The 17929-nt window shown below is 40.8% G+C and overlaps 1 protein-coding gene across 24 annotated transcripts in view; it reads right to left on the minus strand.

Annotated features, from left to right (window-relative positions):
• The window catches only part of MYT1L (myelin transcription factor 1 like), a 669404-nt gene that overhangs the window by 69469 nt on the left and 582006 nt on the right, over positions 1-17929 (minus strand). For 12 of the 24 annotated variants that reach the window (XM_077291353.1, XM_077291347.1, XM_077291355.1 and 9 more), the window contains one exon: positions 7470-7706. The exons of the other annotated variants lie outside the window; for them this stretch is intronic. In XM_077291353.1, the coding sequence (XP_077147468.1) occupies positions 7470-7706 (237 nt within the window). The remainder of the gene's footprint in view (positions 1-7469; positions 7707-17929) is intronic. 24 annotated transcript variants of the gene reach the window in all.

Genomic DNA, 17929 nt, shown 5'->3' on the forward strand with positions numbered 1-17929 from the left:
AACTCCTTTATGTTGTGGAATACTCTTGTGAGCACCATACCACTCCTCCAGTATGGTGTGATCTCCCTCAAACTATTTATCCCTATAAGAAATGTTCCAGATATAGTAAACATTCGTAGACCTTCATAGACCTTCACTCTAATGTATAGTTGTTTGTAAACTTTAGACTTTTTATCAAAGAGTTATGTCTCACCACTGGGACCTCAAAGAATCCTGAGAATGAAGGGGCCTATTTACCACCAAGACCTTTATTTTTTCTGCATAGCTGTGCCCATTCAATCGCCCTGCAGAGAACTTCAGGACAGCCATTGCTGCTGCCCCTCCATTCCTTGGAGGTCTAAGAGATAAAACCCTCACCAATCATAAAGTGATTGCATATCCTAGCGATCTGCCATCACTTAAGGGTACTGTCACACAGTGCAATTTTGATCGCTACGACGATTCGTGACGTTGCAGCGTCGTATGATTATCGCTCCAGCGTCGTAGACTGCGGTCACACGTTGCAATACACGGCGCTGGAGCGATAATTTCATGACGTATTTGCGATGTAGAAGCCGTTGGTTACTGTGCGCACATCGTATACAACCTGTGTCACACGATGCAATCATGCCGCCACAGCGGGACACTAGACGATGAAAGAAAGTTTCAAACGATCTGCTGCGACGTACGATTCTCAGTGGGGATCCGGATCGCAGTAGCGTGTCAGACACTACGATATCGTAACGATATCGCTAGAACGTCACGAATCGTGCCGTTGTAGCGATCAAAATTGCACTGTGTGACAGTACCCTAAGACTAGTAGTAACCCTTCAACTTAAAAAACCATCAATATTGGAAATATTGTTTTTGCTGTCCAAGTATCAGGCTTACAGCAGTCTGACCCTTTATGTCACCATCCATCACAGCCATAACCACCATTAGACCACAAACTACAACAATATACTTCTTACTGGTATATCTTCTACATATCTGGACTTCCTAGAGATTCACCAACCATTATATTTTGTAAGGATAATAGAAAAAATTGGAGTCCGGCTCAACAGGACTGGATTTTCCTTTTCTTTTTCTTTTTCAAAAGAAAATATGGTGCATACAAAAGAAAAATGTACATGGTCGACATGACCCAGTCGATGTGTTTTGACTGCACTAAGCAGTCTTACTCAGACTCATGAGTCATGAGTAAGACTGCTTAGTGCAGTCGAAACGCGTCGAAAAAAAATAATGAAAAATATAAAGAAAAGGAAAATCCAGTCCTGTTGAGCTGGACTCCGATTTTTTCTATTTTCCTTGATGTGAGGCCAGGGCGAGGCCGGTGTCTGAGCCCCAGGTGGATGAGCATAGAGCAACTGGGTGAGCTGGAATCAAGTTTCTATAATTATATTTTTTACCTTGTCAGAAGAGTGGAATAAAGTGAACCTGTCACATTGTACATGAGGACCGATCAGTGGACAGCAAACTGGAGAGAGAAAGGAACTGTGCAGAATGATATATAGTTTTGTTGGAAAAGATTCACTATAACTTGTAACTTATATTTATTGAAGTCCTTGGTGTTGTATGCATAGAAGTCCAGTGGGCGGTCCTACTAGTGACTGACAGCTACTGTATCTCTGCATGCAGGGGAGACTGTCAGGCTCTGATTAGGACCGCCCAGTGGACTCATAGACATACAAACTTTAGGGACGCCAATAAGTAAAATGTAAGTTATACAGAATTTTTTCCCTAATAAATGACTTATCAATCTGATCAGTTCCTTCTGCTCTACAGCATCCTGTCTGCAGATCAGAGAACATGTTCAACATTACATGGTGAAATGAAGGATGATCTATTTTTGCTGGTGCCATGCTGCGTTACCTACAGCACCAATCAGGCATTCAGCAGATGAGTTGATTGAGACATCTTGTTGTATGCAGGTCTGAAAATTGTTGTATATCAAGAGGTTTTTTCCTATTCTAATCTGAGGATGCCATGATGGAGGGGTTGAGACTCTGCTTTTAGGGATGTGTCTCTTATTAGGCTGTGTGCTGTTCCTTCCATACAATGAATGTTTTACCACCATGAGATTACCACTGCCTGGATTAGAGCTGATGTGAGCTCACTGTCAATATACAGTGTACACAGAGAGCCTGGTGTGGCCAGGGTTTGCGTTCTGAGCTCTGCTACATCAAAAAACTCTGGTTGTGTCACAGCTGCTGCACCCAGTAAACTAAGTGATACATTGCTGGAATTAGGGCGTCTTTTCCTACATGACGCTTCTCTCAGATAGGGCAGCAAAAACCTGCTGACAGATTCTGCTTATCTCTTTTGCATCTGTTGAAATCAGTTGAAAACCTGTGATAATGTCCATACGTGACAGATCTCGATGCCGATCCATGGTTACAATTGACTTTTTTGCTTTCATTGCATAAATTAAAATCCGTGTTGACAATTTGCAATGTAAATGGAGATATTGTGGATTTAAAATCTTCGCTGCATTTCAAATTCCACAATTGTTTACATTTTATTACTTTGCTGCTCCTGTTATACACTATGGATTTTCTATCCACAAGTCTACACTGAAAAACTGCAACTTATCAAACAAATGTGATCGTAAACTTAGTATGAAGCTATTGATAAGAAAGAGGATAACTTATTGATAGCAGGGGTCCACCCACTAGGACCCCCATGATCTAGACAATGTGGCTCCTTTCATTCTCTGTTGGACTGATGGAAGTTGCTAAGTGCAAAGCTCAGCTACTGTATCTCCGGCAATCCCATAGAGAATCCTATACCTGGGATCGGTGGGGACCTAGTGGACAGATTCCTTATTCAGTCTTCCCCAACCTTTTATTTTTAACTTGAGAGCCACAATCTGTTCTAAGTGACGGTGGCGAAACACATCCAGTGTGCCTATACTCCCCCACCGTATTATCGCCCAGAGCTCCAATTACCAGTATAATGACAGTCACGGCTCCCCTACAGCAAGCACCTTATGCCACCCTCCCTTATACATCCAGGGGCCCCAATTACCAGTATAATGACAGTCACAGCTCCCCCACAGCAAGCACCTTATGCCACCCTCCCTTATACATCCAGGGGCCCCAATTACCAGTATAATGACAGTCACAGCTCCCCCACAGCAAGCACCTTATGCCACCCTCCCTTATACATCCAGGGGCCCCAATTACCAGTATAATGACAGTCACAGCTCCCCCACAGCAAGCACCTTATGCCACCCTCCCTTATACATCCAGGGGCCCCAATTACCAGTATAATGACAGTCACAGCTCCCCCACAGCAAGCACCTTATGCCACCCTCCCTTATACATCCAGGGGCCCCAATTACCAGTATAATGACAGTCACAGCTCCCCCACAGCAAGCACCTTATGCCACCCTCCCTTATACATCCAGGGGCCCCAATTACCAGTATAATGACAGTCACAGCTCCCCCACAGCAAGCACCTTATGCCACCCTCCCTTATACATCCAGGGGCCCCAATTACCAGTATAATGACAGTCACAGCTCCCCCACAGCAAGCACCTTATGCCACCCTCCCTTATACATCCAGGGGTTCCCACTTTGCCCCCATTCAAGCATGAAGCATTTCCACTAAACTTTTACATCCAGCTTTACCACCCCTCTAACTAACGGTATCACCCGATCTCCAGCTTACCATATGTGTACCCCTCAGTGTTTGCACACTCGTATCTGCCCTTCCATGGGGGGCAAGTCACAAGCGCTACAATCAGAAGACCTGCTCTTCATATATGATTGGTAGATCTTATGCTGATACAACAAGATGGCAGACAGCCAAAGGTCACAGATCATGGGCCTGCGAGCCAAAGGTTGGGGACCCCTGCCAAATCCTATCAGTTAGGGATAATCTTATACACTGGGTACATCCCCATGAACTTTGTACTTAAGTTTCTTCTCCTTTCTGGTTCTTATTCTCACACTATCCTATCCATCTTATCATATTTCTTGGTTATTATTGGCCTACACGGATACCTATAGTGCTTGAAAAAGTTCCACTAAGATTTTTATTTCAACTCTTTTGGCCGACAGTTAATTTTGTTGACCTCCTCATAGGTATGGACGCTCACTTGAGCATGCATGTGTTCTAAATTGGGAGAGGGTTTATAGCTTGCCATACACAAGGGATATCATCTCTTTTGACTTCCCCAGGCCCATAAATACTTGGCTCAGCTGAGTGTTCATGTGTTATGAATGGGCAGAGAGGCGAAAGACATCACCCGAAACCCCCGTAAGTGGCTAATCTCCCCTGAAAACAATAGGCTCAGGAGCTAAGTCAGTAGGCCTCCGGACACATCAGGTGGTCAATCGATCCATTATCAGGTGACTTTCATCCAATGTGTATGGGGGGTCTTTTGTCTGCTTGGATAGCTCATCAATTGCAGCAAGAAGGGGGTCCAACACCCCACGATCATCTGTGTTCTGAACAGAGCCGAAGCAGCACAACTCCGAACCCTTTGTAGTGACTGTTCCTTCCTGGATGCTACAGAGCAGATCCCATTCAATTGGATGGGAGCTGACCTAAGGATAGTTCTCCAATATCATAAGGAAGCACAATATCTTCATGACGCTGAAGGTCACCTCTTGTGGTGGCTGTCCTCCCATTGAGAACAAAAGGATTGGGCATGCTGAAATCCAACTACCCAATCCTTTTATTAATGTTAGATTGTCAATATTTGCTACATCTGTGTTACATAAAAAAAATGAAATAACATGTATCACCCCTGTAATGCATGTATTCGCAATATAGTTAGCTTTATTGAGCTTCATTATTATTCTTATCTACGTGCAGTCTGACTTGACCGTCAGTAAACTTTTTTAGTTACATGTCAATGTTGCTATAAAAACTCATGTTAACCTAAATTACGAGACTTTTTGCTGCTGTTCTTTTTTCCTTATCCATTTTGGCCATGTCTTAAGTATTCTCGGTAAATTGCTCTGCTGCTTCCTCAATCATGTCAGAAGCTGCAGCAATATGCAGTTGTGCTCAAAAGTTTACATACCCCGGCAGAATTTTTGCTTTCTTGGCCTTTTTTCAGAAAATATGAATCATAATACCAAAACTTTTTCTCCACTCATGGTTAGTGGTTGGGTGAAGCCATTTATTGTCAAACTACTGTGTTTTCTCTTTTTAAATCATAATGACAACACAAAACATCCAAATGACCCAGATCAAAAGTTCACATACCCTGGTGATTTGGGCCTGATAACATGCACAGAAGTTGACAAAGATGGGTTTGAATGGCTACTAAAGGTAACATCCTCACTTGTGACCTGTTTACTTGTAATCAGTGTGTGTGCATAAAAGCTGAGTGAGTTTCTGGGATCCAGACAGACTCTTGCATCTTTCATTCAGCCACTGACGTTTCTGGATTGTGAGTCATGGGGAAAGCAAAAGAATTGTCAATGGATCTATGGGAAAAGGTAGTTGAACTGTATAATCAGGAAAGTGATACAAAAAGATATCCAAGGAATTGATAATGCCAGTCAGCAGCATTCAAACTGTAATTAACAAATGGAAAATCAGGGGCTCTGTAAAAACAAAACCACGGTCAGGTAGACCAAAAAAATGTCATCCACAACTGCCAGGAAAATTGTTTGGGATGTAAAGAAAAACCCACAAATAACATCAGCTGAAATACAGAACTCTCTGAAAACTAGCAATGTGGCTGTTTCAAGAAGCACAATAAGGAGGCACTTGAATAAAAATAGGCTGTATGGTCGAGTCACCAGAAGAAAGCCATTACTGCACAAATGCCACAAGGTATCTTGCCTACAATACACAAAACAGCACAAGCCTCAAAAATTCAGGAACAAGGTAATTTGGAGTGAAGAGACCAAAATTTAACTTTTTGGCCACAACCATAAATGTTACATTTGGAGAGAGGTCAACAAGGCCTATGATGAAAGGAACACTGTTATGATATGGTGGCCTAGGAGCAGCATGGGGAACGCTCTGGAGAAGGTGGTACCTGTACCGACCGCAGACCCCGAACCCAACACCGCAACTAGAAGCAGCCGTGGGATGCACCCAACACTCCCCAGACACCTCGTCACAGCCGGAGATCTAAACACCCCTAGAGATAAAAAAGGGAAAACTATCCTGCCTCAGAGAAAACCCCCAAAGGATAGACAGCCCCCCACAAATACCGACCGTGAGAGGAGAGGGAAATAACATACGCAGACTGAAATCAGGATTTAGCAAAGGAGGCCGTACTAGCTAAATAGAAAGGATAGGACAGAGTACTATGCGGTCAGTATTAAAATACTAGAAAATATCCACCACAGAAAAATACAAAAGCTCCACATCTAACTAAAGATATGGAGGGTATATCTGCATCTCCAGAGATACCAGCATGGCTGAACAAATCCTTGCACAGACCAAGCTGGACAAAACAAACATGAAAATGAACTGAACTATTAAGCCCACAACATGTGGATAGCAAAAAGCAAAGCCAGAACTTATCTTTGAAGAAATGCACAGCAAGCAGGAGAGACCAGGAAAGAATGTGAATCCTCCAGGAACAATGGACAACTGGCACTGACTAAAGGGTGAAGCCAGACTAAATAGCCCAGTCTGAAGTGGACACACCTGATGACTGCTGTGAAAGACAGACAGCAGCGCTACCACTTATAACCACCGGAGGGAGCCCAAGAGCAGAACTCACAACAGAACACCATTCCTACTGTAAAGTACGGAGGTGGATCACTGATACTTTGGGGATGTGCGAGCTACAAAGGCACAGGTAACTTGGTCAAATTTGAAGGACAGATGAATGCAGCATGTTATCGGCAAATACTGGAGGCAAATTTGCACTCATCAGTCTGGAAGCTGAGCATGGGACTTACTTAGATGTTCCAACATGACAATGATCCAAAACACAAGGCCAAGTCGACCTGTAATTGGCTATAGCAGAACAAAGTGAAAGTTTTTGAGTGGCCATCTCAGTCTCCTGACCTCAATATCATTGAGCCACACTGGGGAGATCTTAATCGTGCAGTTCATGCTAGACACTCCAGGAATTTACAGGAACTGGAGGCTTTTTGCCAAGAAGAGTGGGGCACCTTTACCATCTGAGAAAATAAAGAACCTCATCCACAACTACCATAAAAGACTTCAAGCTGTCATCGATGTTAGAGGGGCCAATACACGGTATTAAGAAAAGGGGTATGTGAACTTTTGATCAGGGTCATTTGGATGTTTTGGGTTGTCATTGTGATGTAAAAAGAGAAAACACAGTAGTTTGCAATAAATGGCTTCACCCAACCACTAACCATGAGTGGAGAAAAAGTTTTGGTGTTATCATTCATATTCCCTGAAAAAAGGCCAAGAAAGCAAAAATTCTGCTGGGGTATGTAAACTTTTGAGCACAACTGTATGTATGGAATGACTCCACTCAGATATATTAGTATACAGCTAGAGTGATTAGTTTGTACTTAAGAATGGGTAAAACCTACATTAATCTCTGTGGAATCATCTTCATCTATCCGCCTGGGTTTCATTTTAGTGTAGTCTACTGGTAAGTCCCAGCAATCACTTTCATGCATTTGGAAACACTGGCTATTCATCACTGCCTGCCGCTGTGGTGACATTGGTTCCAGTGGAGTTAGAATGGAGCAGCAACCATCTCGTTGTCTCTGTTTGTTCATGCTAAGGTCCAGTGTTCCATTTTCATCCACATCAATGTCAGGATTCTGAAAGGAATGGATGAATATTGTGAAATTAGCTTTTCACTATTTTCTTCAATTCTTTATTATTTTTATTTTATTTTATTTTATTTTTTTTACTGGATTATGTGCTTCCTGGAGATTTCGTGCATTGAATTGTGATAATGTGCCCACACAGAAACCTAGACTCATGTAAAAGGTTTGATTCTTTCATGCATCATTCAGGCATAAAATGTAAAAGAGAAAAATAAGATTCTCTTCATTGCTATGTCTTTTCCTATTGAAAAGAACCGCAAGAGCGTCTTAACATTAGAGTTTTCTTGCTCTCCTTAGTATTCCTACCCGAAATATACAAATAATCTTTTGCCCTGCCAAAAATGAAAATATATGATAGTCAATAAAATAAATACGTGTTTGTATTGTGAATTTCTTTTTGACATTGATAAAATATTTACTAGCATCTTTTATCGCCATGTCATTTTTAAGTTTCAAAAATTCTGTGCTGATTCTTTTTACAATAATTTTTTATAGGGATTTGAGATCTGATTTTATTTAATACAGAGCACCAAATCCCTTCTTTATATAGTTAAGCCACCACTAGAGGGAGCTATGCAGATGTACACTTTACCCGCGTACATCGGGAGCATTTGCCATACCTTGTATATTTAGCACACTTGGTTGGAGCTGAGTCTATGCCAAGAGCAGATAATTACTGTATATTACAATTAACTCACCTTATAACATTCAGGTTCAGTGATCATTCCCATCCTAACTGGTTTACCCCTTAAATGTTACAGTCAATATTGACAATATCATCTAGGCGGTTAGATAGAGGAAGGAACCTAAGTTAACCAGGAATGTAAAGGAAGTTTTGTCCACCATTGGGAACATTTTTTTTACTTAATACTTAATTAAAAAAGGGTTTTCCAGGACTTTTTTCCTAATGGGCTTAGAACTTACAAGCAGGTATTTTCTAACTACCTGCCTGTTTTGCCCTTCAATTATATGTCCTGGTTCACAACGGTCATAGACCACTTGTGCTGTTGTTTCTCCTAGTTCCGGTAATGTTACATTGACAAAACACAGTCTTCTCTTCACTCTACTGTCAAGAGGGCATCATCATTGCCGATGTCATGTCGATTGACAGCAGGCACTCCGCTGCTTAACTGCGGGGAGTTGGCAGTCAATCAGCATGACATAGGTAATGATGCCCTATTGATAGAGCAGCTTGGAAGAGGAAGAGCTGCCCTGAGATCAAAAGAATGAAGGGTGTGTGAGTGGTTGTTTCATCTGCATTTTGCACCTGTGTTTGCCTTGTCTTTATCAAGGGTTCCTGCTGTGTCTTGTAAGTGTATAAGTTTTCTGACCGGTGTTGGAACTGCTGCTTTTTTCTTCTTTTTTTCATTTATTATATCTTTTGCTGTGTTTTTTGCTTTTTCTTATAATAGTGTGACACAAAACAAACTTTTAAACTATATACATTTGTAATTTACCCTAATAGGTTTATAAATGTACCGATCCACATATTACAGTTCAATCATTCATTATTCTCCAGGACCTGCTCCTGCGATGTATTCTACTGTCACCAGGTGATGCGCTATTCATTCTGCAGGCAGCACTACTGTCGGGAACCAGGAATCTAGGCAGTATTAGCTTCACGCCATAGAGAACAGGGGCTCCTGTGTAAGTGCAGATCAATGTACAGGGGTTAAAAAGTGATGTCTGGGGTCTGAGAGGTATAGACGTGTGTGCTACAATTGATGGTGCCCAGGTAGGTTCCCACTCCATGCAATACTAATAGAAAGAACCCGGCACTCAACTTAATACTGTGAAAGGTTTATTGTAGTACAGAAAACTTTTCGGTCCTAATTCAGGACCTTCATCAGTTAAGTACTGGTAGATGAGTATGTTTAGTATTGTGTCAAACACAATAGTTGTGAACTGCATAAATTAGTGGCTTTGAGTGGCAATATAGAGGTTTTAGGTGAGGCTTATGCAGCGCGTGTTTCGTAGCCTAGAAACGGTTAATTTATTTCAGTACTTCAATACAAAAAGTGAAACTCGTTATTTAGAGTCAATGGAAACAGAGTGATCTATTTCAAGTGTTTATTTCTGTTAATGTGATAATTATGGCTTACAGCCAATGAAAACCCAAAAGTCATGATCTCAGTAAATTAGAATAATTAACAAAACACCTGCAAAGGCTTCCTAACTGTTTAAAAAAGGTCCCTTACTCTGTTTCAGTAGACTCCACAATCATGGGGAAGACTGCTGACTTGACAGATGTACAGCAAGCAGTCATTGACACACTCCACAAGGAGGGTAAACAACAAAAAGTCATTGCTAAAGAAGCTGGCTGTTCACAGAGTGCTGTATCCAACCATATCAATAGAAAGTTGAATGGAAGGAAAAAGTGTGGTAGAAAAAAGGTACACAAGCAACCGGGATAACCGCAGCCTTGAAAGGATTATGAAAAGGGCATTAAAAAATTTGGGGGAGATTCAAAAGAAGTGGACTGCTGCTGGAGTCATTGCTTCAAGAGCCACCACTCACAGACGTATCCAGGACATGGGCTACAAGTGTCTCATTCTTTGTGTCAAGCCACTCATGACCAATAGACAACACCAGAAGCGTCTTTCCTGGGCCAAGGAGAAAAAGAACTGCACTGTTGCGCAGTGGTCCAAGGTGTTATTTTCAGATGAAAGTAAATTTTGCATTTCATTTGAAAATCAAGGTCCCAGAGTCTGGAGGAAGAGTGGAGAGGCCATGATCCAATCTGCTTCAGGTCTTGTGTGAAGTTTCCACAATCAATGATGGTTTCGGGAGTCATGTCATCTGCTGGTGTAGGTCCACTGTGTTTTATCAAAACCAAAGTCAGCGCACTATTAGAATCTGTTTTGTTTTTTGACTATCCGCCATCTTGTTGTTGTTTTCTGGCTGCTGGTCTTTTTTCCCCTGGTACTGGGCTGTCTTAGGTCAGGTGATTGTATCACCATTTATTACCCAGCACCTGCCTCCCATTCCTTGCTGGACAACAGTGATAATCCACTAGAGTTCTGGCTAGGTGATTTGATAGCTTTCTGTATTTGATACTGTGCACCTCTGGTTCTGCTATCCTTTCTGTTTCTGTTTTCAGTTGGTTTCTGCAACCGTCTTTGTGTTTTCAATTAGGAGGTGACATGTTTTTTTACCCAGTCCTTAGATCTTCAGAGACCTCCTTCCCCCTGTCTATAGGTCTTCGCTGGAGCTAACCTAGGATCTTTGGTGGGTCTATTCGCAAGGAATGGGTCGCCTACTCCATCGTAGGGTATCAGCCTAGTCTCAGTGCAGGGTCAGTTTCCCCTCTTCTATTCTTGTTCTGTGTTGCAGTTCCGTAACATGCACTTCATGCTTCCCTCTGCCAACAAACTTTTTAGAGATGGAAATTTCATTCTCCAGCAAGACTTGACACCTGTCCATACTGCCAAAAGTACCAATACCTGGTTTAAAAACAGCAGTATCACTGTACTTGATTGGCCAGCACACTCGCCTGACCTTATTGCCATAGAGAATCTATGAGGTATTGTCAAGAGGAAGATGAGACACCAGACCCAACAATGCAGACGAGCTGAAGGCTGCTATCAAAGAAACATGGGCTTCCATAACACCTCAGCAGTGCCACAGGCTGATCGCCTCCATGCCACGTCGCATTGATGCAGTAATTGATGCAAAAGGAGCCACAACAAGTATTGAGTGCATTTACTGAACATACATTTCAGTAGGCCAACATCTCAGATTTTAACCCCTTAGTGACGGAGCCACATTTTTAAAATCTGACCAGTGTCACTTTATGTGGTAATAACTCTGCAACGCTTCAACAAATCCCAGTGATTTTGGGATTGTTTTTTCGTGACCCATTATACTTTATGATAATGATAAATTTAGGTCGATATGTTGTGTTTATTTATAAAAAATATCAAATATTTGAGAAAAATGTTAAAAAATTAGCAATTTTCAAAATTTGAATGATTATCCCTTTAATCCAGATGGTCATACCACAGCAAACCATTAATAAATAACATTTCCCACATGTCTGCTGTACGTCAGCACCATTTGTAAAATGTTATTTTATTTTGTTAGCATTTTAGGAGGTTTAAAAATGTAGCAGCAATTTAAAATTTTTTCAAATAAATTTACAAAATTTATTTTTTTAGGGACTTATCCATGTTTGAAGTGACTTTAGGGGTCCCATATATTGGGAAACCCCCAAACGTGATACCATTTTAAAAACAGCACCCCCTGACATATTGAAAACTGCTGTCAGGTAGTTTATTAACCCTTCAGGTGCTTTACAGGAATTAATGCAAAGTGGTATGACAGAAATGAAAATGTGTATTTTTACCACCTAAATGACTTTAACTTCTGAACAGATTACTACAGCCGTCAGACTGTAAGGCCGCTATTTGGTCGTGAATTGCCATGGCTAACATGAGGACCACAAAATAATGATCTGAGGGCACCATTTGGGATAAAGAGGAAGCCCTCACACTCTGTTAACCATTTATAGTGATGTAGTCATTATTGACAGCAGCATCTAAGGGGTTAAACAGATTTGGACGGTGCAAACACTGATCGTGGCTGAAACAGCAAATTGTCAGCTGTAGTGCACAGTCAACAGCTGCGGGATTGTCACCTGTATGGGGAGGCTATTCTCTTATATCTCAGGTCAGTTAAAAGACGTATTGGCGGTCATTAAGGGGAATTTTTCAAGCTGGTGTTATAATATATTCTAATTTACTGCGATAATGACTTTTGGGTTTTCATTGGCTGTAAGCCATAATCATCAATAGTAACAGAAATAAACAAGTGAAATAGATTACTCTAATGACTCTATATAATATATGAGCTTCTCTTTTTGTATTGAAGAACTATAATAAATTAACTTTTTGATGATATTCTAATTTTTTTGTGAAGCACTTGTATATCCAGGAAGTTTATAGTGTGATTGTAGGCAATCAATGTTACCATTTAAAGTTATCCCTATCTTTAAATATATATATATAATCTTTTGTGCTGATTTTATAGTTTTATAATGTTTCTTTATAGGGGTTCAAATTCCCTGCTTTTATTCATTTAGCCAAAGAGTTCTATGATTGTATGTTCATCTTCAGCCTCCACTAGGGGGAACTCTACGTACAGATTTATATACAGTACCTCCCACTGAACTTAATGGGAACTTGTCTGTCGATTCATGCTGCCAAAATCATAGGCCATAAAATGCACGGGTAATAAGATTGCAGGTTAATTTTTCTCTGAGATGTTCCAGCCAGCTATTCCCTGCACCAGCTTAGTTGATTATGTCTTTCCCGATGTACACGCATGGAAGATAAATATCGAGTGCCGGGGATAAACTATTTTTCTCTGAAATGCTGGATCCAAAATGAGACAAATTTTACCTGAACATTGGTCAGCATGATGGCTCAGCGGTTAGCACTGAATGGTGGCTCAGTGGTTAGCACTGTGTGGTGGCTCAGTGGTTAGCACTGGTATATCTTAACTTTAAGAATTGACAACTTGGAATTGGAGACATTGACGCAATACAATACTGACTCACAAAGCATAATGCTACTTAATAACCTAGTGATGATCACACTGAACATGTGTCTTTTCTTATGCTAAATTAGCAGTTCATTCACCTAAATGTCAATTAAGACATCTCTCAATTATTCAATAGATCTCTCCAAAATAAATGTCTTATGCTGTAATGCCACCATGTAATTAAAGAGGCTATTCCCGTCACAAGAACGCACTGTTGCCTTCAGACTTTGACTGACACTGCCATTGTAGTAGATAGCCATAGAGCTCGTATTAATGGTATTGTTTATATGTGAAGGTTCTGTTTAGTTCATTCTTCTTTTTTTCTGTGTGAATGGAGGCTGTGCTGGCATTCCTGAATGTCTACGCTGTGTCACCACATGGAGCTCTTTAAGACACAGCAGACGTATTTTGCCCTAGAAGCAATGCTTATATTGCTAGAAATCAAGTCCTCTAATAGCAACTCATACACCCTTATCGGTTGTTTCAGTTACTCGTTTCTCTGACCTCATTTACTATCTATGTGATGGATCGTTATTGATAGAATGAAATATATTGACATAAAAATCAGAGGGGGGAAATAAAAAGACATGGGATAATAGTCAGTGCCTAAAGAATTAAGGCTCTAACGCTCAATAGTCCTACTTGTGCTATAGGGTGTAATTAACCCACGAAAACGGCTATTTGGCCATTTGCTTGGGAAAATTGTTGGACCAAACTATTTCTCCTTAAGTCCTTAAGGGGTTTTCCCTGGCCTATAGTATTGATGACCTATCTGCAGGATACAACACACTAGGAAGTTGATGGGAGTTCGACAATCAATGAAGCTGACCTCAACAACCGGCCAGCACCGAAGAAAGATAAACTGATAGATGAGACTGCCGGGTGTGAGACCCCCTTCCTATCAGTTATCAATAACATAAGCTTGTATGTATGTATAAACACACATTGGATCAAAGTTGCCTTAACTTATTGATCTTGGCAGGATTGGCCATTTAATCTGTATAGGAGCCTGCCTATACTCCCTCTCCAGATGGTGTTGGAGAAGAGAAAGAACCAGCAGATTAAATTAAAAATCTCAATCCTTTTGTTCCTGCTTGAGAAAGGCCACTGTCTTCTTCCCTCTCCTCACTGAAAACACACAGACGGTTGGTTATCGGCAAGTTTGGAGAGAGCGCTGTTGACTGAATGGACATTTGCCTAAAAGCAATGGCATAATTAAACCTTGTCGTCTCCAATACAACAACTCTAACAATCTTCCCCAACTAACACTCTTGGCTCCAGGGCTCAGATGTGCCTGAAATTGTAATACTTGCTATATATAAGCCCTTGCCTAATAGTAATCTAAGCTTTACAGGCACTTTGACTCTACCATTACTAGGCACTGTCTGATCGACCATGAGACCTTCATCAGACATTGCCCCATGGAAGACCTCAGCAAGATATCGGAAGCAACAGCACTATATGAAAAGCTTGTCACCATACTCTAGTGACTTCCTCTTCCTTCTGATTTATTGCTGATATTATCTCCATGGTGCAATTCGTCTGTCCGATGAAGGGATCAAGGACCGAAACATCACATGCAAGTTTGGATTGCCGACGCTCTAAAGAGTATTCTTTTGTAAATGCATAAGTTTGGAGTTCCGGGGTCTTTTTCATCTACTTGCATTAAAGAAATTGTCCACTACTTGGACAACCACCTTTTCATAACCCCACGGTAGGCTTTGATAAAATAAAAAAGCTTATACTTGTCTCCCATGCCGACGCCATTCCAGCAGTGTTGGTACTCAATCTCCCCAAATTTCTCATGTGGTTGTTATGACGTCCCCGCCCGACAAATTGAACATCAAGAGGACGTCAGGGCTGCATCTGCTCTTGCTTCCTCATGATGTTCGATTTGTCAGAAGGCGGAAACAGTGAAGCCAGCGCTGATTGGGTGCCAGGCTCATGTGTCATAACAATCGAACAAGAGCCACAGGAACGCTAGTAACGACAACGCTGGTATGGCGCCAGCATGGAAGGGAAGTAGAAGCTTTTTATTTTATCAGCACCAAACATTTAGATCAAGAAAGGGTTGCTCTAGTAGTGGACATCAACTTTAAGTAATATCCTAACTGTGTACCCAACAACTGTGGAGTGCTGTGTATCCTGTCCACAGTCTAATTTACAAGGTTTCATATTTATTTCAAAAGGAAGAGTGGGTAAGCTACTACCAAATATGTGTGAAAAAAAAACAAATATGTGTATCAGCGTTTTACTGACTCGGAGAACAAAAGGATGAGCATGAAAAAATTTAACATGTCCGGTCACTCTTTCCCGTGACAACAGACGGCATGGAACTATCTTAAGTAATACATTGAGGGCTATTGTGGTCATAGATTAATTTTCATTTTTTTTCAATGTAGTAAGGAATTATGTGTTTATCAATAAGCAGAGGAGATGCATTCAAAATACTTATGCGACGGTGCAGCAGCAGACGCATCCAATGTAGTTATGTAACCTCTATTACTTATTCAAGGTTCTATATCGTTTCAACCCCTGTAATAGAGGTGGTTGCAGCAAGGTCAGCTCTACATAAGTGCTGTACATTTACAAAGCCTAAGTGTTACCCGACAGTACTCTAAAATAAAATAATACTCTGCGTTACGTTATGTTGAGCTGTGACATCTACAAGCTAAGCTTTTCAATCATAAAACACATCAAGACAAAAGACACATTATGAGATTGATGAGATAGCGGAAGAGAACATATTAAAATTAAAGTACAGACAAAATGTATCTGCATCTTCAATGAAGGACATATATTGGCACATGTATACTTTCATACATTTCCTATATACATTACTTTATCCTTTCATGTTTTCTTCTTCTTTGATAGAATCTATGGCATAGTAACTCATATTTCAAAGCTGCAGGTTAAAATATTTCACTCAAAAATTTTGTGACTTTTGCCGTTTTCATGTCATTCTAATTCATAATGAGCTGTGGCATTCCCTATGCTAGAAATCTTACTCCAGTCAGTCTGGGACTTGAGTAATAATTTTGGCGCCCCCCTTATTAAGACTAGCCATAATCTCAACCTCTTTGGTAATTCCTGGCCACAGTTCATGCTAGACAGCCCAGGAATTTACAGGTTCTGGAGGCTTTTTGCCAAGAAGAGTGGGCAGCTTTACCATCTGAGAAAATAAAGAACCTAATCCAAAACTACCACAAAAGACTTCAAGCTGTCATTGATGTTAGAGGGGGCAATACACGGTATTAAGAAATGGGGTGTGTGAAGTTTTGATCAGGGTTATTTGGATGTTTTGGGTTGTTATTATGATTTAAAAAGAAAAAAACACAATAGTTTGACAATAAATGGCTTCACCCAACCACTAACCATGAGCGGAGAAAAAGTTTTGGTGTTATCATTCATATTCTCTGAAAAAAGGCCAAGAAAGCAAATATTCTGCTGGGGTATGTAAACTTTTGAGCACAACTGTAACTATTATACTCTTAGGTGAATTTCATTAATATTTTCTATATTTTTCTAGACTTTTTATATAGCATCTCATTCCCTTCACCTTTTTACTTGTTGCCACTAAACAGTACATTTAAGAAGTCTATCACCTTTAGGGTATGTTTCCATGTTCAGGAAACGCTGCGTTTTTGATGCTGCGTTTTTCCGCAGCGTCAAAAACGCAGCGTCCAGATGTTACAGCATAGTGGATGGGATTTCATGAAATCCAGACTCCACTATGCGTTAAAAAACGCATGCGTTTTTGCCGCGAAAACGCATGCGTGGTGCGTTTTTTCGAAACGCAGCATGTTGCTACTATGAGCAAAACACGCAGGTACACCGCAGGTGACCTGCCAGTGACCTCAGGTGCAGTTTTGGTCAGGATTTTACCTGCATAAAATCCTGACCAAAGCCTGAAGCAAAACTGAACGTGGAAACATACCCTAAGTACTACCTTGATTATGGAATAACATAAAAGGTGTCACCTAATTGGATAAAGTTCATAATTCACACAATTGTGGAAGCGTTTTACGATAATTTATTTGTTACACAGTTGTGTGTTCAGTTGAAAGGTTATGCATCGGGTACGATATGTTCACAAATTTTTCCATTTTTTTTTGTGTTGAAAACATTAAGATGAATTAAACTCCAATCAATCATAACACGCAAATTTAGAAAAATGTCTAAAAGAAAAACTATTGCCCATAGTAAGCAATTGTAACATGGGGTGGGATGGTAGCCTTGGGTGGGGCACTCATCTCCTGTGCCCCAGCAAGAAAATGGGGGTCCTTGCAGGCCACATGTATCTATTGACACTGGTTTGCCAAGACTAGATGTTAACCAGTTCATGAAAGGAGACCGCCAATTAAAATTAAACTTCTTTCTACTGAACACTAATTTGATATCAACTATATACAGCAGATAGGAGGCATTTATCTTCACAGACGATTCTTTAACCACAAGCAACATGAACACACATCTCCTTCTTCCCTGAAAACATTCTATCTTCTCCGTTTTCTTCTTTCACTCTTTGCACAGCCCAGCACACTATCTTGGGAGCTTCCGTTTTCCTTTGTGGGGACCTCATGGTTCTAGGTGTAACGCTATGGCCCCTTTTCCTCTGTGGGGACCGCATGGGTCTAGGTATAATACTATGGCCTCTTTTCCTTTGTAGATGC

This window comes from Ranitomeya variabilis, chromosome 2, assembly GCF_051348905.1.
Source record: "Ranitomeya variabilis isolate aRanVar5 chromosome 2, aRanVar5.hap1, whole genome shotgun sequence".
NCBI lineage: Eukaryota > Metazoa > Chordata > Amphibia > Anura > Dendrobatidae > Ranitomeya > Ranitomeya variabilis.